The 22,515-nt window shown below is 46.8% G+C and overlaps 1 protein-coding gene across 4 annotated transcripts in view; it reads left to right on the forward strand.

The window, feature by feature from the left end:
- Tmem44 (transmembrane protein 44) overlaps positions 1–19,212 on the forward strand; it is a 36,158-nt gene extending 16,946 nt beyond the window's left edge. For 2 of the 4 annotated variants that reach the window (XM_042668531.1, XM_042668540.1), the window contains exons 9-11: positions 3,654–3,812; positions 11,232–11,264; positions 17,989–19,212. In XM_042668531.1, coding sequence (XP_042524465.1) covers positions 3,654–3,812; positions 11,232–11,264; positions 17,989–18,093 — 297 coding nt within the window. In that variant the 3' untranslated portion in view covers positions 18,094–19,212. The remainder of the gene's footprint in view (positions 1–3,653; positions 3,813–11,231; positions 11,265–17,988) is intronic. The other 2 variants (XM_042668533.1, XM_042668549.1) reach the window with 1 other exon arrangement.
- Positions 19,213–22,515: the final 3,303 nt, after the last annotated feature.

A 22,515-nucleotide genomic window follows, 5' to 3' on the forward strand; every position in this document is an offset into this window, starting at 1 on the left:
CTTTTGTGTCCACCAGGGGGCAAGAGTTATCTGGCAGACAGGGAGCCTGGAGCCTACTGCCTTCCCACCCTGGACGGTAGCCACCTTCCTCAGCTCTAGCGACAGCACTCTGTGGCAGCCTGCTTTCTGAGGGCTACTTGCCAGACTAAACAGACCTAATAGTAATGGCTCTGAGCAACAGCCAATGCTTTCTTGGTGTTTATTATAATGGGCTGGAGTACCAGTCTAAGTTCTGTATACAGATTTGTTTTTATATGTATATTTGTCTGTGTGTGTGTGTGTGTGTGTGTGTGCAGGTATGGGGCTTGAACTCAGGGCCTGGGTGCTGTCGCTGAGCTTTTTTTTTTGCTCAAGGCTGGCACTCTTCCACTTGAGGCACAGCTCTACTTCCTGCTTTTTGCCGGTTAATTGGAGATAAGAGCCTCATAAACTTGCCTGCTAGACTGGCTAAGCAGGTGCTGTAGACTTGAGCCACACTCCAGCCCTAATAATTGTCATTTTAACTTAAGGCACAATACCAAGAGTGGTAGTATATGCCATAGTCCCAGAGATGCTTGCCTCACGAGTCTGAGGCAGGAAGATTGCTTGAACCCAGGAGTTTGGGACTGGCCTGGACACGGTACCAAGAACCTGTCTCAAAACAAACAAACAAACAAGAGGGGCTGGGAATGTCGTTTTAATAGTAGAATGCTTGCTTGTCACGTGCAAGGTACTGAATTTGATCCCCAGCACTAAAAAACAAACAACAGCTGGGTGCCGTTGGCTCATGCCTGTCATCCTAGCTATCCAGGAGGCTAGATCTGAGGATCTCGGTTCAAAGCCCACTTGGGCAAGAAAGTCCGTGAGACTCTTATCTCCAATAAACCACTAGAAAACCAGAAGTGGTGCTGTGGCTCAAGCAATAGAGCGCTCGCCTTGAGCTGAAGAGCACAAGGACAACATCCAAGCCCAGTGTTCAAGCCCCATGACCAACAACAACAACAACAACAAAAAGTCTGAGGTACAGGGAAGTTAAGTAACTTGCCCAAGATCCCACAGCAATAGGCTTCAAACTATGCCTGTCTAGGACCTGACCCAACACCACTAATCCTAGCTACTCAGGAGAAGGCTGGAATCTGAAATTGTAGTTCAAAGTCTAGGCAGAAAACTTAGACTGGTGTGTGTGTGTGTGTGTGTGTGTGTGTGTGTGTGTGTGTGTGTGTTGGTCCTGAGACGTGTGTGTGTGTGTGTGTGTGTGTGTGTGTGTGTTTGTGTGTGTGTGTTGGTCCTGGGGCTTGAACTTCGGGTCTAAATGCTGTTTCTGAGCTTTTTTGCTCAAGGCTAGCACTCTACCACTTGATCAAAAGCTCCATTTTTGGGTTTTTGGTAGATAATTGGAGATAGAGAGTCTTGTGTGCTTTCCTACCTGGGCTGGCTTTGAACCACAATTCTCAGATCTGAGCCTTCTGTGTAGCTAGGAGTTCAAGCTGAATGACTAACAAGAAAGGAAAGGGAAAGGGAAAAGGAAAGGGAAAGGAAAGGAGAGGAGGAAGACCCTGATTTCAAGCCCCAGTAATAGCACAGAAAGAAAAAAATAGAACAGTGCCTTCTGCTCCACTGTACCTGCTCCCTTAGCTAGTATTATTGCTCTCTTTTCCTTCTTTAATGGGCATGTTTGAGACCACTGGTGACTCGTTGGCCATTCTGTTTGGTGAGGAGAGCGCAGAGGTACCTGCTGACATTGCTGGTCCTAAGGAGACTCCAAAAGGAGCAGGGGAGCATCTGCTAGTGATGTGGGACCCCAGGGAGGCATCATCCTTGCTAGGGACATTGAAAAGTCCACTCAGCTGTTGACTGGAGTGTGGCAGTTCCCCCAGGGAGACTATAGGATTCTCTCTTTGCTGTTATAAGAGCACCTGCCTCCCTGTCCACAGAACCTTCTGCAGAGGGCATCAGGGCCACATTTGTGCTTCTAGGTTGCTTCTGGAAGCTGCCTTGTTCCTTTGTAGTCTTCCTCCAGACTCACATGGACTGGACAGAGCACTGAGTATGCTGAGGACCAGGCCTGCGCGATTGAGACCCAGCACATGTAGCCACTCTTCCTGTGTGTCCACGTCACAGCCCCATGACACCCGTTGAAGGGCTAGGCCACCCCTTTCGATAGGTTAGGAGATGGAGATTCAGAGAGGACAAATTTCCTTCTGAGACTGCAGAGCGCTTTAGTGGAAGAATCCCATCCAGAAAGCAGAGAGAGACACCTGTATGGCAGGTCGGTGGAAAACCTACCATCTTGCAAAAGTCCAGCTGGTGGAGCATCACTGATCTTTGAGGAAGCACCTGTGAGTGCTGTGGGAAGCAAGACAGGCAGACAGACAGACAGGTGCTCCATGTTCATTGTCCTCCCATACCGCCCAGCGTCCATGTGCTGGCATGAGCTGGCAAAGCCTCAGTGGGACATGTGTTTTCCACATTAAAATGCACATCCCCTTGGATCCTTCAGTTTTGCCTGTACTCTTGAGATCTCCGGGTGTTTGCTGTACTGTAGTGTGGTCAGTACTGATTGCAGTAAGGAAGGTGGGAAACACCCCAAGCATCCATCAGAAGGCTATAATGGTTAAATGGGCTATGCTAACCCATGCCTCCCAAACTTCTGACATAGAACCCCTCTAAGGCAATATTGTTAGGTGAAAATAGGGGTGTAAGAGAGTAGGTGCCAGTGGCTCACACCTGTAATCCTGGTTGGTTCAAGAGGCTGAGATCTGAGGATCAAGGCTCAAAGCCACAGAGCAGACAATTTTTTTGTGGGGAGGTCCGGTTGTGGGGCCTGAACTCTGGGCCTGGGTGCTGTCCCTCAGCTCAAGGCTAGCACTCTACCACTTGAGCCACAGCACCACTTCCGGCTTTTTTCTTTTTTGCTTATGTGGTGCTGAGGAATCGAACCCAGGGCCTCATGCATGCAAAGCAAGCGCTCTACCACTGAGCCACCTTCCCAGCCCCCATTTTTATTTATTTATTTTTAATTTCTTTTATCATGGGGTTTGAACTCTGGGCCTAGGTGCTCTCCCTTAGGTCTTCAGCTCAAGACTGGTACTCTACCACTTTGAGTCACAACACCACTTCCGGTTTTCTGGTGGTTAATTGGAGAGAAGAATCTCATGGACTTTCCTGCCTAGGCTGGAAACCACAATCCTCAGATCTTGGCCTCCTGAGTGGTTAGGATTACATGCATAAGCCACTGGCACCCAGCTTAGACAATTCTTATGGCTCTTATTTCCAGTTAACCAGCAAAAAGCTGAAAGTGGAGGCAAGAGTCATGACCAAAAAGCCAAAAGAGCAAGAGGCCATGAACTCAAGCCTCCGTACAACACATACACACACACATGCACACGTATACACACACACATACACACACAGAGTGTAAAATAATGAAGACTATACCATCATTCCCAGAAATAGAGGCAAATACATGTATGTGCACTTAAGAAAGTGTGTAGAATGTCTGGAAGGGTACATGGCAACCAAGGCACTGGCCACTCTGGAGAACAAGGGACCAGGACATCAGCCAGGCCCTGCCCTGCCCACCTCTTATTCCCTTGGATCCTGAAGCAAGGGAATGCTTTGGCTCTTCAGAAGCACCAAGTGTCCCTGTTTTCTCTTTTCCACACCCCCTGCAGGCAAGCTGCAGCGCCACCAGGTTGCCAGGTGATGGACAGATGATTGCAGGCGATGCGTCCCTGCAGGAGCCTCCTTCGTACCCTCCCGTCCAGGTCATCCGGGCCCGAGTGTCCTCCAGCAGCTCCTCTGAGGTCTCCTCCATCAGCTCCGACCTGGAGGTACACCACCCCCCTGGCGAGCGGGTGCATGGCTGTGTTATTCACCAACACTTGCAGGGTGGGGGTGGGGGGGTGAGGGGGAGTGGCCTGGCCTTGTATGGCACCTCTGTCATCCTGCCTTGCTTGCCTCATGCCTGCTGTATCATGAATGAACCTGTAGGTGGGTCCCACCCTTTGCTCAAGGACCTCCCAAACTAGGGCAGGACTAAGTGCTGGCATGGTCAGCCTGGTAAGGAGAAGATGTGTTGTCAGGATCCAGCCATCATGAGCCACTTGCTCATTCAAGTCCTAGAGAAGTAAATGCATGAGAAATAAAGTTTAAGATTTCCAGGTCCTCCAACCCATTTGACCATGGGAGCACTTCTTCATCCTAAGGACCCCCCAGCTCTGCCCTGTGGTGCCAGTGGTGGCCTATGGCAGTCACCATAGATTGGCAGGTGGCATCTTGGAGGCACAGCAGGCGTCACTCAAGTATGACTGTCCTGTGGCTCTCCATCCCAGCTCCCATTTGATGAGAAAGTTTCTACTTGTCTGAGGAAAATGGAGGATGATGAAGTAGTTGAGTGTGTTTTGGCAGGAGGGTGCCGGTTTTAGTGTGCATATGTGTGTTTGTGTGTGTGTGTGTGTGTGTGTGTGTGTCCTTCTAACTTTTTTTTGCATGTGTTAAATGCTCTTTTATGAAATGAAATGACGGTAATAAGTAGTGGAGTTGACTGGGTGCTGATGGCTCATGCCTATAATCCTAGCTACTCAGGAGGCTCAAATACAGCCTGAGCTGACAAATCCTGAGACTCATTTTACCTCCAACTAACCAGCAAAAGGCTAGGGTAAGGGAATGATTCAAGTGGTAGAGTCCTAGTTGAGCAAGCCAGCTGAACAAGCTTGAGTCCCTGAGTTCAATCCTGGTATTGGCAACAACAACAACAAAAAGTGGTGTTGAGATTTTGGTTTAGGTTTGGTTGTTTTTGTAATGGCCTTATTTAGCAAAAATATCAGTTACTTATTGTGTGTCCCCAAATTTGTCAAACTTGTTCTAGGCCCTGAAATAAACTCAGAGCCATTTATGGTGGGATAAAGTCCATAGACCTTAGAGTGATGTTCCAGATGCTTACCAGCTTGCCAGTCTCACCTGGCACTATGGTTTGACTGTGGGCTCTTCCTTGTCCCTAGGCCTCTGGGCCTTTCCTCCCAGAGTTCACTTTGCTCACATTTGCATGGCCAGATCCTCCCCCTTATGGCACTTGCTCTGTGAGGTCACCCATAACCCCCCAGGGTCAGTGGCTCCCTTCTTCTGGAGTGCCAGAGCACCCTGCTTCACCTGCCCTCCACGGTTGGCCTCTGGTCTGGGGAGGGAAGGGTGTGGCAGTGTTGGCTTTGTCCCTGAATCATTGACATAGTTGAGAACACTATCCTGGAGATTGTATTCCTGGGTCATTCGTGTTATGTGTAGAAATGTAGGCCTCACTAGCTGCTCTGGAGGCCGATATCTGAGGATCAGGGCTAGAAGCCAGCCATGGTAGAAAAACCTATGAGACTCTTATCTTCAGTTAACCACCAAAAAGCTGGAAGTGTGGAGCTGTGGCTCAAGTAGTATTGTGCTAGTGTTGCTCAAACAAAGCTCAGACAGGGCCCAGGCTCTGAGTTCAAGTGCCAGGACTGGCAGAGAGAAAGAAATAAGAAAGGGGCTGGGAAGGTGGCTCAGTGGTAGAGCGCTTGCCTTGCATGCATGAGGCCCTGGGTTCGATTCCTCAGCACCACATAAGCAAAAAGAAAAAAAGCCGGAAGTGGCACTGTGGCTCAAATGGTAGAGCGCTAGCCTTGAGCTGAAGAGCTGAGGGACAGCGCCCAGGCCCAGAGTTCAGGCTCCACGACCGGACCCCCCCCCCCAAAAAAAAAAAAGAAATAAGAAAGAAAGAAAGAAAGAGAGAGAAAGGGAGAGAGAAAGGGAGAAAGGGAGGAAGGAAGGAAGGAAGGAAGGAAAAGAGGGAAGAAAGGAGGGAGGGAGGGAGGGAAGGAAGGAAGGAAGGAAGGAGGGAGGGAAGGAGGGAGGGAGGGAGGGAAGAAAAGGAAAGAGAAAAAGGAAAGACAAGATCCAGTTTTAGAACATGCACCAAAGCCTATGCTGGGCAGCCTGAAGCCACAGTCATGGCTAAGCACCAAGGCCGGGGGGGGGGAGTAATGAACACTGGGGAAAGGACCTCACCACACAGGGCACGCTCAGTGAGAAGAGGGGAGTAGAGTGGCATGGGTGAGACTGGCAGGGAAAGGGGAGGAACATTTGCGCAGTGGAAACAAGAGTGTCTGGCTATATATCCACTCTCTCTTCCGCTGTCTCTTGCTCTCTCTCCCCACCCCCTCTCCTTCCATCTCTCTCCACCCCCAGATTAGGTCATGAGTGCACAGCAGCCTAGAAAACATCAGCAACCTGCCTCATGGTTTGAGATCTTTCTCAGTTTTGCAGACCTTGTGCACTGGTGCTTCCCTGACTGTCCATTCTCTCCTCTTTTAGGAGTCTGTTGTATGAAATTTGTTAACTCTAGGGACCCAAGATCACCTTTTTAAATTAAGCAGGTGGAAATGAATACTTTGGCACACATTAAAAGGGAATGGGGGCTGGGAAGGTGGCTCAGTGGTAGAGCGCTTGCCTTGCATGCACGAAGCCCAGGGTTCATTTCCTCAGCACCACATAAGCAGAAAAAATTGGAAGTGGCACTGTGGCTCAAGTGGTAGAGCGCTAGCCTTGAGCTGAAGAGCTGAGGGACAGCGCCAGGCCAAGAGTTCAGGTCCCACTTCTGACAAAAATAAAAAATAAAAGGGAATAGCTTTTAGAAGCTCAGCTTCCTTAGCCCCACTCTCCCCTGGCACAGACTTTCTACTCACACCATAAACCACACTCACTGGGGACAACACAGGTTACCAGGGCCTTGTAGAGATAACCTCTCATTATAGACTCACGCCCACAGGCCAAGGAGAATTGTGAAGCTTAATATTGATTATTTAGTTTATGAGCAGGAGATCCTGTAGCTTTTTTCTCTCTTCAGTTTTTAACAGTAATATAGGGGGCTAGGCAACATACTTGCAATTCCAGCTACTGGAGAAGCAAGAATTGAGAAGATTAGGCTGAGAATCAGCTCAGGCAAAAAGTTAACAAGACTTTCATCCCAAACTATAAGCTGGGAATGGTAGTTTACTATTACTTTGTATTACAGAATACAAACCAAGAGGGAGGGGCTGGCAAAAGTAGCTGTAAACTTTTTACAATGGGTAAAGAGAGAATTAAAAGGCAGGCCTGGCAAAGGAAGTCCTAAAAGCACCTATTGTCCCTGTGTTTTGAGTGGGCCTAGACCACTTCTCCACCCATCTTACCCACCCAGAACCATTATGTAAGATGAAGGTGTTTTCTACAAGTCCCCAGAGTATAAAGGCTACAGATAGAAACTCTCATTTTGAGTTTTGAACTTCCATTTCCTACATAGGAATCAGGAAGTGCTTCTGTTTTTCCATTTCTCCCTACTTTATCCTTTATTGTACAATCCTAGATAAAAATTTAAAAACAAAGAAAACAAGAGTAACTTGAAAAAATTTAAAAACAAAACAAGAGTAACTTGTTGACTACTTTCTCCACCAGAGGGCACTCTTCTTTCATTTGAGGCTGCCTGTGCTGCTGCAGAATTGGAAAGTTTGTTTCAAGGGTTCAGTTCAGCTGGGGCACACTTTAGCCTACTTGTTTGTTGGTTTGTTTGCTTAGCTTTAAATAAACTTTTGACTTGGAGAATAATGTTCCATATGTAGAAAGTTTTCATGGGTAATTCTGAATTCCTGCCTCTTTGCCCAGCTTTCCTGTGCTCACACCTTATATAACATGTTACATTTATCAAAACATTAGCATTGGCACATTGCTATCAACTAAATGGCAGGATTTATTTGAACTTCATTCCTTTTTTAAAAATCCATGTTCTTTCTCTTTTCTATGATGCAATCCAGGATACCACATCACAATTGGTAACATTGTTTAAAGAAACAAATGTATACTAGCCATAAATTTCCATTTCCAGTTTGCTGAATATCTATTATCTTTCAAGAAAAGTGAAGGGCTGACAGGTGCCAGTGGCTCATGCCTATAATCCCAGCTACTCAGGAGGCTGAGATTTGAGGATTGCACTTCAAAGCTAATGTAAGCAGAAAAGTCTGTGCGATGATGATTTCCAATTAATGTGGAAACGCTGGAAGTGAAGTTGTGGATCAGCTGGTAAAGTACCAGCTTTAAGAGGAAAAAGCTAAGCAAGTGCACAAAGCCCTGAGTTCAAGCCCCAGTACCAGTACACACACACGATGATGATGATGATGATGATGAAAGAAAAGTGAAGACTAGCATTTATTAAACTTTTTATTTCCTTTACATTTGTAATGGAAATCTAACCCCTGCTTTAATAATGTGCATTTCCATTTTTTTTTTTTGCAATGTGTGTGGAACCACTATTTTAGTAACTTGTATCTCCCCCAATTAATCTTTTTTTTCCCTCTAACTTATTTTCCTCCATTGAGATGGCACTCCAGAACAAATGCTAGCTGGGGGTATAGTTCAGTGGCAGAACTCATGCTTAGCATGCATGAGGCTCTGGGCTCTATCCTTCGCACACCCATGCATATACATAGACACACATACACAGGATGAATGTTAAAGAATTAGCACTGATGGGCTGGGAAGGTGGCTCAGTGGTAGAGCACTTGCCTTGCATACATGAGGCCCTGGGTTCGATTCCTCAGCACTACAGAAGCAGAAAAAGCCGGAAGTGGAGCTATGACTCTAGTGGTAGAGTGCTAGCCTTGAGCTGAAGAGCCAAGGGACAGCGCCCAGGCCCAGAGTTCAGGCCTCACGACCAACAACAACAACAAAAAAAAGAATTAGCACTGATTTTTGTGAGATTTAACATGGCACTATGCTTGGGACTTTTTGAAGAGTTCTTATCTAAGAGGTGCATTCTGAAATATTTATAAATGAAATTATTTACTTTAAAAAACTATACCAAGGGGCTGGGAAGGTGGTAGAGTGCATGCCTTGCATGCCTGAGGCCCTGGGTTCGATTCCTCAGCACCACATAAGAAAAAAAGCCGGAAGTGGCACTGTGGCTCAAGTGGTAGAGTGCTAGCCTTGAGCTGAAGAGCTCAGGGACAGCGCCCAGGCCTAGAGTTCAGGCCTCACAATCAGACACCCCCCTCCCCCCCCAAAAAAAAAAGAAATCTAAAATACTATACCAAATAAAATGATTGGGAAGCCAAATGAAATAAACAGGATAGAGCTGTCAGTTATCATTCTATTATTGTTTTACTGTTTGTGTACAATTGAAGATTTCATAGTTTAAAAGTTGTTTAAGCCAGGTGCCGGTGGCTCATGCCTGTAATCCTAGCTATGCAAGAGACTAATAACTGGAGGAGCAGAGTTTGAAACCTGCCTGGGAAGACAAATCTATGAGACTTCATCTCCATATAACCAGCAGAAAAGTAGAGCTGGTGGCATGGCCCAAGTAGTGGCACAAGCTGAATGAACTTAAGGTCCTGAGTTCAAGGGGAAAAAAAAGTTGCAGTGACGGAAGCCCTCAGTTCTAGCTATTCGGAAGGCAGAGATTGGAGAATTATGATTTGAGGCCAGCCTGGGCATAAAAGTTTGTGAGACCTATTCTCCACCAATGACTGAGGGTGGTAATACGTGTCTATTCTCCCAAACTACAGGGGAAGCCCAATGGCTAGACACAATGGTGAGTGCACCTGAAACCCCAGCAATGCTGAGAAGCAGAAGCAGAAGGATCAAAGGCCAGGCCAGCATGGGCATAAATGTTTTATGTTGAAAATAACCAACATAAAAAGGTTATAGGACTGGGAGCTGGGAGCTGGGTGCTGGTGGCTCATGCCTGTAATCCTAGCTACTCAGGAGTCTGAGATCTGAGAATCACAGTTCAAAGCCAGCCCATGCAGGAAAGGCTGTGAGACTCTAATCTCCGATAAACCACTAGAAAACAGGAAGTGGCTCTGTGGCTCAAATGGTAGAGCATTCACCTTGAGTTGAAGAGCACAGGGACAGCACCCAAGCCCAGAGTTCAATCCCCACAATTGACCAAAAAAAAAAGGTTACGGGACTGATTCAAGAGGCAGAATGTCTGCCTAGTAAGTGTAAGGCCCAGAAGAGTTCAAACCCGTGTTCATTGTCTAACATGAAAATTGAGCTGAGTGCTGGTGGCTCACTGCTGTAACCCTAGCTACTCAGGAAGCTAAGATCTGAGGATCCCAGGTCAGGCAGGCAAGTCAGTGAGACTCTTATTCTCCAGTAAACTACCAAGAAGTGGCTGTGGCTCAAGTGACAGAGAGCTAGCCTTGAGCAAAAAGTTTTGAGTTCATGTTCTAGGACTGGTGAGAGAGAGAGAAAGAGAAAGAGAGAGAGAGAGAGAGAGCAAGAAAAAAGAGGACAGAAGGAAGGAAGTAGGGAAGGAAGGGAGGGAGGAAGGAAGGAAGGAAGGAAGGAAGGAAGGAAGGAAGGAAGGAAGGAAGGGAGGGAGGGAGGGAGGAAGGAAGGAAGGAAGGAAGGAAGGAAGGAAGGAAGGAAGGAAGGAAGGAAGGAAGGAAGGAAGGAAGAAAGGAAAATGCTGAGCAGTAGGGGCTTTGTTTCTATGTAATAAGAAGCCTGGGTCTGGAGAATGTACATAGTACGTAGTTTGAACACAACAAATACTTCAATTTCAACAGCCCAGGTCCTGTGGACAGTTCATCTTGGCACAAGTCTGTTGAACAGACCAGGCATTCACAAACCAACCTGATAGACACCCATAGATTCCTAGCTCTTGTGTCAGAAATACATGTCTCCCAGGCACCACAGAAGCAAGCAAGCACTGGAAGAATGAGAACAGACACTGGTGTCCGCCCTCCAAGAACCTGAGTCAGGCATACTTGAGGTTTGGAGTGGGACCAAGCATGTAGCAAATGCTAAGGAAAAATGAGTCTTGGCCAGTGGCAAACACCTCATATTTCAAGTGGGGATTTTATGTGTATCTCTTTCTTGGTTTTATGGGTTCCCATGGAATCATCTCAGCTAAGTGGTTAATAATTGGGTAATTTATTATTGTTATTATTACCATTAATAATAGTAATTTCTAATAATAGTAACTTTTAACTCTATGTAGTTATTTTTCCCTGGATCTGAAGCCCTTCATAACTATCATGGTAATTCTGTTGATCATTTAACTAAATTGTCACTGCTGATCACTGCTGCCTTACTGCTTGATGCCATCAGCTTTCCCTTTGTCCCCAACCATATGAGGCTTTGTCTCCTGGCTCACTGAGCAGACAAGCTGGCACCGGGCACTGCCCTGTGATGGTGGCAAAAAATCTGTCCAACATTTTTTCCCTGTCTCTCTTTTTATCCTACAGCAGAAGTATTGGGAAGCCCTAAACTTGGAGCAGGTATGAACAATTGTGCTATCTCTTTTTCAGGAGGGACTTTTATGCCTTGATTTTAGTTTCTATTTTTTTTTTTTTTTTTTATTGTTGGTGTTGTTAAAACCTCCTTTAGTGAAAATGAGAATGGAGTCCAGTGCTTGTGGCTCACAATTGTAATCCTAGCTACTCAGGAGGCTGAGATCCAGGAGATTGTGGTTGGAAGCCAACCCAGGCAGAAAAATCTGTGAGATTCCATCTCCAAAAATAACCAACAAAAAGCCAGGCTACAGGTGTGGCTCAAGTGGTAAAGTGCCAGTGGTGAGTAAGCAATCTGAGGGAGCTTAGGACTCTGAATTCCGTTATAAATTAAATAAATAGCATGCAGGCCAAAGGTGTAGCTCTGTGGGAAAGCACCTGCCTAGCATAGGTGAGACCCTAGGCTCCATCCCCAGCACCACATAAGAGAAGGAAGCAAAACGGAGATGCAGTGATGAGGATGGGTGGGATTTCAGCAACCTTACTTCCAAGTTCTTTCTGCTTTGGGGCTATTCATGATAAATCCAATCAAGGAGAGACTCAGGGAGGATGCATACCCAGTGAAGAAACGTGATTTGGAACAGGATCTGTGAGCCGGCGGAGTAGCTGCAGGTCACCAGTGCAGTACTGGGTGTGGCTGTTATGATAAAGTCCCATATGTTGTTTTTCTTAGGCCTGGGGCAGCTGGTTGCGGTCTCCACACCACCCCAGCCCCTGGGAACAAGAGAGCGCATGTTTTGACAGCCCAGTACCGGTCATCCCCCGGGACTGCTTCTGATGTCGCAAATTGATTTTATTATGCCTGCTTTCCAGCCATGTGTTCGTTATGGAGACTCTGTTGCTGTGCCTTTTTAAAAATTTTTTTTATTGTTACCATAAAGGTGATGTACAGAGGGACTGTGTTTACATAAGTAATGAGTACATCTCTTTTTGCTCTTTTTTTTTTTTAAATGCTGTGTCTTACTATGTAGCCCAGAGTACCCTTGAACTGTAGGGCCTCCTGCTTTAATCTCTTGAGTGTTGACATTACAAGCAAGCATCATTGTGCCTAGGCTTGACATAAAGGTGTTTTGTTGTTGTTGTTGTTGTTGTTATTGTTACTATTATTATTATTATTAATTTGCCAGTCCTGGGGCTGCAACTCAGGTCCTGGGCACTGTCCCTGAGCTTCTTTTGCTCATGGCTAGCACTCTACCACTTGAGCCACAGCATCACTTCCAGCCTTTTCTGTTTATGTGGTACTGAGGAATCGAACCAATGGCTTCAAGCATTCTAGGCAAGCACTCTACCATTAAGTCACATTCTCAGCCCCTTGATATAAAGTTATTTGGGCTGGGGATGTGGCACAGAAGTTCAGCATTTGCCTAGCATACATAAGGGCCTGTATCAGATCCCCAATCTTGAAAATAATGTTCTGGGGCTGGGAAGGTGGCTCAGTGGTAGAGCGCTTGCCTTGCATGCCTGAGGCCCTGGGTTCGATTCCTCAGCACCACATAAGCAAAAAGAAAAAAGCTGGAAGTGGTGCTGTGGCTCAAGTGGTAGAGCGCTAGTCTTGAGCTGAAGAGCTGAGGGACAGCGCCCAGGCCCAGAGTTCAGGCCCCACGACTGGACCCAAAAATAAAATAAAATAAAATAAAATAATGTTCTGCAGATTTAGAAGCCAGAGATGAGGCATGTGCATGTGCATGGTGGCACATGTCTGTAATCCCAAGTTTGCAGACAATTACAGGATTACAATCTTGCTGAGAGAGGATTATGTGTCTGGGAGCAACCTGGGCTATATAGCATAGACCCTATCTCAAAAGACAAAAAACAAGTTTAGTGTGGTGGCTTATACCTGTAGTCTCAACTACTCTGGAAGCTGAGCTCGTGAGGATTGGAGGTTTAAGACCAGCCTAGGCAAACCAAGACCCCATCTTAGGTGTGGTGGGTTGGGTTGAGTATGTAGTCTCAGCACATGAAAAGTCATAGATAGGTAGGAGAATCATGATCCAAGGCTGGCCAGGGGTAAAAAAACTCAAAACCCTACCTGAAAAATAACTAAAGCACACAAAGTGCTAGGAATATGGCTCAGGTAATAAGAGTACCTACTAGCAAGCACATAGCCTTGAGTTCAAGCTCAAACTCCAGTACTATCTGGGGAGTGGGAGAGAGAGATTTTAATATTTTCTACGACTTAATCTACTTTAAAGAGTTCACCTGAGCAAAATGGCAGTTGTTTGAGTTAGCAGGCAGTTAAATATATCAGGATTAGCACGAATACCTCTTAAGTAGCTATTGATGGAGTTGAAATAATGGTTATCAACCATCAGAACATCTGAGAGGCAGCAAGGGAGCTGCCAACAAGCCAGGACTGTGGGGACCTGAGCATCAGACTCCATTACCAGCAAACAGGGGTCTGCTGCTGTACTTGGTCCAGGCACATTCTGAGATCTCTGGTCTAGACTGCAGCTTCAGAAGGGCACACTGTGCAGGGCACTGGCAGCTCACGCCTATCATCCTTAGGAACTACTCTGAGGATCATGATTCCAAGCCAGCCCAGGCAGGAAAGTCCATGAGACCCTTATCTCCAATTAGCTTCCAGAAAACCAGAGTAGAGCTGGGGCTCAACGTGGTAGAATGCTAGTCTTGAGCCCCAAAAGCTCAAGGACAGTATCCAGGCCCTGAGTTCAAGCCCCATACCGAGGGGGTGGGGAGAAACACCAGAAGAGCACCTAGTCTAGTCAGAGAAAAGAACAGGTACCTACTGCTTTAGGCAGCTGGGTCAGAGGCTGAGGGGCCGGGGAGCTGTTTTACTTGGAATCTTGGATAATATCAGCAAAGAGTTTGGTTAAAGGACTCATCCAGGTCTGTGACCACAACTGAGAAGTGGGCACCAGGAGGTTGGCCTAATCCCAGTTAGGTACTGAGAGCTGAACTACATGAACTAAATCGGCTTGGTCCCATGGTTGCAGAGTCGCTGGAGATGCAGGGATCATTTAGTGTTTTATGTTGTTTATTTAGTTATTAGTGCCAGTACTGGGGCTTGAACTCAAGGCCTGGGTACTGTCCTTTGAACTTTTTCACTGTACCACTTGAGCCACGGATCCACTTCTGGCTTTTGGGTGTTTAATTGGATATTAGAAGCTCACAGATAACTGCCAGTGGCTCACACCTATAATCTTAGGTACTCAGGAGGCTGAGATCTGAGGGTCATGGTGGGAAGGCAGCCCAGGAAGGAAAGTCTGTGAGACTCTTATCTCCAATAAACTACTCAGAAAAAGCCAGAAGTAGTTCTATGGCTCAGGTGGTAGAGTGCTAGCCTTGAGTAAAGAGAAGTTCAGGGACAGTGCCCAGGCCCTGAGTTCAAGCCCCAGGACTGGAGGAGGAAGAGGAGGAAGAGAAGGAAGAGGAAGAGGAGGAGAAAAATGAAGAAGAGGAAGAAGAGGAGGAAGAGGAGGAGGAGGAAGAGGAAGAAGAAGAGGAGGAGGAAGAAGAAGAGGTCATCGTCTGATAGTCCTTTCTTTCCAGGCTGGCTTTGAACTATGAGCCTCAGATCTCATAGCTTACTGAGTAGGTAGATTACAGGTGTGAGCCACCCATATCTGGTTTTAAGGATCTTTTTTAATACAGTAAGTTTTTAAGTCACCAAGTAGTAGAATTTGATTCCGTTTTTTTTTTTTTTGGGGGGGGGGGGGAGGTCCAGTCGTGGGGCCTGAACTCTGGGCCTGTCCCTCAGCTCTTCAGCTCAAGGCTAGCGCTCTACCATTTGAGCCACAGCGCCACTTCCGGCTTTTTTTTATTTTTGCTTATGTGGTGCTGAGGAATCGAACCCAGGGCCTCATGCATGCAAGGCAAGCGCTCTACCACTGAGCCACCTTCCCAGCCCCCTTGATTCCATTCTTAACAGTAAATCACTTGAGGTTCTTTTTTCAAACCAAACTGTTTATAGCCAACATAACAAACATTCTCAGGGAGCCTTGAAGACCTTACCTGAGGCTCCAAGGCTCCTGGCTCAGCTTAAGTCTGGGCAGCTGGCAGAGTTCTGAGTGCATGTTCATGCCTAGGTCTGTGATCTTGCCCAAAGAGATTATCCTGCCCAGGCTGACATATCCTTTATCACCATTGCTTCTTGTATCTGGGTCACTGGACAGTGTCAAATATGACTTGACAATTCAGCATCCTCAGTCACAGAATCTCAGAAATCGAAGAGACCATAATATCTAGTTGCTGATTCAACCACACAGATAACACACAGTGAAACCAAGGCCCAGAGAAGAGAAAGCAAGCTAGTGGCTGGAGGACCTGCTCCCACTTAGCCTCTGTAGCTCGGACTTCTAAATAGCCCCAAGCACATGGTTCTCTATAGTATCATCTTAGAAGGGCACAAGGAGCCAGGTGCCAGTGATTCAGTCCTGTAATCCTAGTTACTCAGGAAGTTGAGATCTGAATTGGAGGTTCAAAGCCAGCCAGGGCAGGAAAGTCCATGAAAATTTTATATTCAATTAACCAGCAAAAGCCAGAAGTAGAGCTGTGGCTCAAGTAGTAGAGCAGCAGCCTTGAGCAAAAAAGGGAAGGGACAGCAACTAGGCCCTGAGTTCAAGCCCCAGTACTGGTGTGTGTGCACACGTGTGCATGTGCACGCATACACACACACATACACACACACAAAAGAAGGGCAGGATAACTTGGCAAACAGCTGCATCAATGCTATGCATACATTTATTTTCACCCATCATACCTACCTCTGCAAATTCTACTTGCTATATTTATGGGTCAGGATGATGAACCCACCATTGGCAGTGCCCACCACCTGGATTGGGTTTAAGTGTTTAAGTCCACGGAGCCACAATGTAAGAACACCCTCTGGGGGTTATGGACAGATCTGCACCCTGCTCCTTAGGAGTTTATCATCTTCGATAAGGCAGATGGCCAATAAAGGCCCAGGGCTGGGGCTGAGAAGGTGGCTCAGTGGTAGAGTGCTTGCCTTGCATGCATGAGGCCCTAGATTTGATTCCTCAGCACCACATAAGTAGAATAAGCTAGAAGTGGTGCTGTGGTTCAAGTAGTAGAGCACTAGCCTTGAGCTGAAGAGCTCAGGGACAGTACCCAGAGTTTAGGCCCCATGACCGACAAAAAAAGAAAAGAAAAGAAAAGAAAAAAGGCCAGGGCTGTTGGTGTGTAGGTGGAAACAGAAAGAGGAGGGGAACTCACTGGGCTGCAGGATCAAGATAGGACTCCTTCCCTGGGCCACAGGGTAGACATAGTCTCACCCAGGACTGAATTAGTCATTAGGAATTTGGAGGATGATGGGAATGTGACTCAGCCTGACCGGATAAGGGTTTGCTGAAAGCAGGGGACAGTGGAAAAGGGGCGGGAAGCAGAGTGGGAAGGGGAAGTGGGGCTATTCTGTTGAGGATGACTGTTTATTAATTCCCTGCCTTAGAGCTATACTTACCTCAGGTACTAGGAAAACTGGCCAGGACTGGAGATGTGGCTCAAGTAGTAGAGTGCCAGCCAGGCAAGCCGAGCAAAAGCTCCACCCTTGTGTTCAAGCTCTGGTTCTGCCCTCCCCCGGCCCCCTATCCCCCTCTCCCCCCTCCCCACATGCACACAAAAGAAGACTACAATATCAAAGTCTGTTGTAGTGGGGCATACCTAAAATTCCCTCACTCATTCCAGCTACAGAGTAAAACTCTGAAGTCCAAAAAAAAAAAAAAAAAACACATGTGCTGGTGGTGCATGCCTATAATCCTAGCTACTCAGGAGGCTGAGAGCTGAGGATCGCAGTTCAAAGCCAGCCCAGGCAGGAAAATCTCTGACTCTTATCTCCAATTAATCACAGAAAAAGCTGGACATGGTGCTATGATTCAACTGGTAGTGGGCTAGCCTTCAGTCAAAAGGAGCTCAGAGACAGCATCCAGGCACATAGTTCAAGCTCCAGGAATATCAAAAACAAAAATAGGGTGGGGAATATGGCTTGGTGGTAATGCTTGCCTAGCATGCACAAGGGTTCAATTCCTCAGTACCACATAAACAGAAAATGCCGGAAGTGGCATGTGAATCAAGTGGTAGAGCACTAGCCTTGAACACAAGAAGCTCAAGGACAGTACCCAGGCCTAGTACAAGCACCAGGATTGGCAAAAAAACAAACAAACAACAGGAGGCTGGGGGCTGGGAAGGTAGCTCAGTGATAGAGCGCTTGCCTTGCATGCCTGGGGCCCTGGGTTCGATTCCTCATAAGCAAAAAGAAAAAAAGCTGGAAGTGGTGCTATGGCTCAAGTGGTAGAGTGCTAGCCTTGAGCTGAAGAGCTGAGGGACAGTGACCAGGCCCAGAGTTCAGGCCCCACGACCGGACCTAAAAAACAAAAAACAAAAAAATCAGTAGGCTGAGATGGAGGATTCTAATTCAAAGCCAGCCTGGGCAGCAAAGTCTGTGAAACCTTATCTCCAACTAATGACCAGAAGAGAAGTAGAACTGTGGTTCAAGTAGTAGAATGCTAGCCTTCAGAGAAAAAGCTAAAGGAGAGCAACCAGGCCCTGAGCTCAAGCCCCAGTATCAGCACACACATACACAAGAAAAGAATAGAAAAGAAATCCTTGTGAAGGTAAGCAGACCGGCTTCCTGTCTTGTGTGTGCTTGGATCATTGGGACCAGGACTGGGATTTGGGGATTGTGATAGATGGGAAGGGTCTGTTTCATGATGGTATCCTTTGTGCCTTTTCCCAACAGTGGGACCCTGAAGATGTGAATCTTGAAATGAACAGAGACAATATGGAGATCCTCAGATCCCAGGTGCACAGGGCCTCACAGAGGCCCATGGACTTGACCCCCTGATGATTTCTATCTTCAGCAGTCAGTGCGTCAGCTCAGAGCCTAAGGTCAGGCACTTATCAGGATTGAGCAAGATCAAACTACAGTGACATCTGTGGCAGGAGCTGAAGCTGTTGAGATAACTGAGAGCTGTCACTGAGCTTGGCTGGTCAGGATGGAACTATGACTCTGGGTCCTATAGATTGACCTAAACATGCACGGTTTGTTCTGAAGATCAGAATTTCAAAGATGGCCCCTGCTTTGTAAATATAACACCTGTATTATTTGACTGAAGGACATTGGACTGGATGTGGTGGCACATACCTGTAAGCCAAGCACTTGGGAAGTTAAGATATAAGGATCATGAGTTGGAAGCCAACCTAGGCTATTTAGCAAAACCAGACTTAAAATGGGGGTGAGAATTGGAGGAGCCTTCAGATCCTGTTTCCTGTCCTCTCTTTTCCTCAGTTCAACCATCAACAGATGACATGAGTTCAACTAACAAATAGCTGTTGTGTGTGGATCTTAGCAGCGCCCCTGCTGTGAGACCTGGCTCAGCTCAGGAATGCCATGCATCTGCTGAGGACTTGTGCCACAGGCACATGACCAGCCAACACCTGCCTTCCACTCTGTAGCCACTCTCTGCAGCTATGCAGTGGCCTGCTGGGTGAGCCAGGTGGCTGGGAGATAACTGGTTTTGCAAGAACAAACAAAGCTCTAGGTAACAGGACTCCCTGCAGCCTGGCAAAGCGTGTGCTGAAGCAGAGTTTGCATATGAAAGAGCTGGTGTGCGGGAGAAAATGAGAAGCCTGCAAAGCCTGAGGACACACTGGGAAGTGTCAAATTCAAGCACAACATTACTTTGGTACGGTGATCATAAGCGCTGGGGTGAAAGGGAATGGGACCAGGTGGGAGCAAACGCTGACATGAATAAATGGTGTCTGAATGCGTTGAAGGATCTCACTGTGGAGCACAGTGGGAAGGCTGTGTTCCAGCATGGTCACAGCAGTCTGACACAAGGGCAACTGGAAAAACGCCAGGAGACACAGCTCCATTCCTGGCAGAACCACAATGACCTGTGTGACTCAGCAGCCACTGCCCCGTTCTTCTGAGGGGTGGCACGAGCCCTGGCTGTGGGAAGAGTTACATACAGAAGCAGGGCGGGGGTGGGGGGAGGTGAAGAGGAGTCCTGCAGGCCTCTCCATAGAGCTTAATCCCACATCATGCTAAACTAGAACCAAATTTAAAGCCACATTATCATCCCCAATATCTATTCGGGGTCCCTGGTTGTCTTGTAAGGGAAAGTATACTATATCAGCTTTGCTTTGTGGTCTTAACCACTGAGGTCGTACTTTGAGGGAAGAGGAAAAGTTGAATGGAGGCCTAGGATGTAAGAGAGCAGACATTCCAGCAGACAAAATGGTAGAGAACCAGATGCAGTGGTTCACATGTGTGATTTCAGCTATATAGGACATATAAACAGGATAAACAGGACGGTGGTCCAGGCCAGCCTCACTGTGTGTGCACAAGATCCTATCTCATCCAATAAAAAGCTGGGCAGGGTAACACTTTACTGTCACCCTAGCTATGGGAGAAGTATAAATAGGAGGATAGCAGTCCAGGCCCACTAGGGGAGGGAGAAGGAACTAAAGCAATAATGGCTGGAATGGCTCAAGTAGTAAAGCATTTGCCTAGCAAATACAAGCCCTGAATTCAAACCCAAGTACTGAACAGAAAAAAGTACAGAGGGTTGGAGAGGGGAAAGGGTAGACACTAGTCAAGGAAATAGAATTGTGATGTGGCTAAAACAGATGGTGCAGTATGGGTTGTAGGTGGTCACAAAGTGTTGAAAGGTAAATCATCCCAGAAGCTACATTTTAAAATATAGAATATTGGTGTCTTTATTATACAGTTAACAGGCTGCAGGCCGCCAGTTGTTACAAAGGCCTGCAGCATGCAAATACACATAACCCAGCTAGGAAACATGCTAAAGAGGAAAGAAATAATAAAAGCAATACTAAGAAGCCAATTCAGCTCCAATGGAGAGCTGAATTGAGATGCCATGATGACTGGAGACGAGACAGGAGACAGGACAAAGGACACGATCATGGAGACACACGTGGCATGGAGTCCAACAGCTAGACTGGTCCGTGCCTAAAGAGGTCAGCGCAGGAGGCAGATCCTCAGGAAATTCCTAGTCCCTGGCACTAGACTGACAGATTCAGTTATCTATCAGTAAGTGCCTGCCCCTCCCTCCAGGGGTCCAGGCATGGCCATTACCTGGGAGGCAGGTGATTGAGGGTGGTTGTAGGAGGGGCTGGTTTCCTTCTCCCAGCATGAAGACAAGATGCCAGACCCTACCATCCACCATGTGGCCAATATGGCGCTGGCCAGACCTGACCTCCTTACTTCAAAAGAACCTAGAAAAGAGTCAAACTGTGTCATCTGGTTAGTTGGTACTTGATCCTATGCCTGTGAAAGCTCCTAGAATAGGAAGGTGACTGACTTGGTCAGGTAGGCTAAGAGTGGGTAGTAAGTTCCTCATCTTCATGGACTTTTCAGGAAGCAGGAATGTACTCATGGTACAGTGAATGTGGGCAGCAGATTGGATCTCAAGTATTAAGAAGGAAAGCAAAAGACAGGAGGATCGGATGACATTTCCTATGTTTGCCTTTATCTCATTTCTCCAGCAAAGGCCATATCATGATCCCTGAGGTACCAGTAGCTGGCTGGGTCTGAGGGAAGTGGATATTACTCAAGAACATCAAATGATCTTGCTGTCGCACAAACATCTCCCTTGATCTTATCATCCTGCCTCCACTCCTCACAAACTAGTTCCTATAATCATGGTCCCAGCTGGTCTCCAACCTCTCGCCTCTTCATCCACAGTGAACCATCACACTGAGGATTTTGGAAGTGAAGTCTGGCTTTATATGCAAAGCTGCTTATATGCAAAGCTCTAGAACCCTAGAGCCTTGGTGCAGAGATGCCAACTAACATGTCTTCCACCCAGTAAGAGTGGGCCTCTGTCCCAACTGAGAAAGCCATCAGGCAGCTTAGGAGGCCAAGAGAGCAACTGAGCCCCTTTCTCTGATGACCCGCTGAGTGCAAAATATCTGCTTATACTGCAGAGAGGCTAGGGAACAAACTGTGCAGTCATCTTCCCTGCCCATCCACCTGCAGAAGGTGTGACAAGAGTCTTTGTGGCTGTAGCTGGATGACAGTGGCTCACGCCTGCAATCCTCACTACCCAGGAAGCTGAGATCAGAGAATCACAGCTTGAAGCCAGTCCAGGCAGGAAAGTCTGAGACACTGTTATCTCCAGTTAACCACCAAAAGACAGAAACAGAGCTGTGACCCCAGTGGTAGAGTACCAACCTTGAACAAATAAGCTAAGGGACACTACCCAAGCCTTGAGTTCAATTCATAGTACCGAAACACACAGACACAGACACACAAACACACACAGACACACACACACACATGTATGTTAGTTAAGCTGCCTATTTTCTGCATATTACACAGCATATTACCTAACCTTTATGAATCCCTAAGCCCACCCAGAAAGCCTGCAGTAAAGACTAAGTGAATTAATACATTATCAAAGTGTATCAGATGTGACTAAAAGTGTGTATGTGTGTGTGTGTGTGTGTGTGTGTGTGTGTCTTGGGACTTGAACTCAGAGTCTGGGCACTGTCACTGAGCTTTTATTACTCAAGGCTAGTACTCTACTCTTAAACCACAGCTCTACTAACTGCTTTTGCTAGTTAATTGGAGATGAGTCTCATGGACTTTCTTGCCTGGGCTGACTTTGAACCATGATCTTCAGATTTAAGCCTCCTGAGTAGCTAGGATTACAGGCATGAACCACCCGCACCTGGCCTAAAACTGTTTTTGTTTGTTTGTTTGTTCTTCATTTTTTTGTTGGTTGCAGGGCTTGAACTCTGGGCCTGGGCACTGTCCCTGCATTCTTCAGCTCAAGGCCAGCGCTCTATCACTTGAGACAAGGCTGGTGGTTTATTGGAGATAAGAGTCTCACAGGCTTTCCTGACAGGGCTGGCTTTGAACGGAGACCCTCAGATCTCAGCCTCCTGAGTAGCTAGGATTACAGACCTGAGCCACCAACACCTGGCTTAAAAGTGGATTTTGAAGAGAGTTAATTTCCGTTCCTCCATACTCCCCAATACACATGCTGAAAGACAGTAACCAAAGAATGAGAGCCAAGATGAAAGGTATTGGAGATCTGGATCCCTTTAACAATCACCATAATCAATGATTATCCAGCCCTTACTAAGCTCTAGGAGAGGGGAGGATTTTACTTCCTTCATCTGTCAAAGAAATATGCATATTTTAGGGAGAGCAATGATTACTAAGCTTTTCTTAAAGCCTGTTTAAATCCTGAACAAGTTATCAAACTCAATATGATGAAAGGCCGTTTGAGCACCA

Source organism: Dipodomys spectabilis, unplaced genomic scaffold, assembly GCF_019054845.1.
Source record: "Dipodomys spectabilis isolate Male_0828 unplaced genomic scaffold, ASM1905484v1 ptg000017l, whole genome shotgun sequence".
NCBI lineage: Eukaryota > Metazoa > Chordata > Mammalia > Rodentia > Heteromyidae > Dipodomys > Dipodomys spectabilis.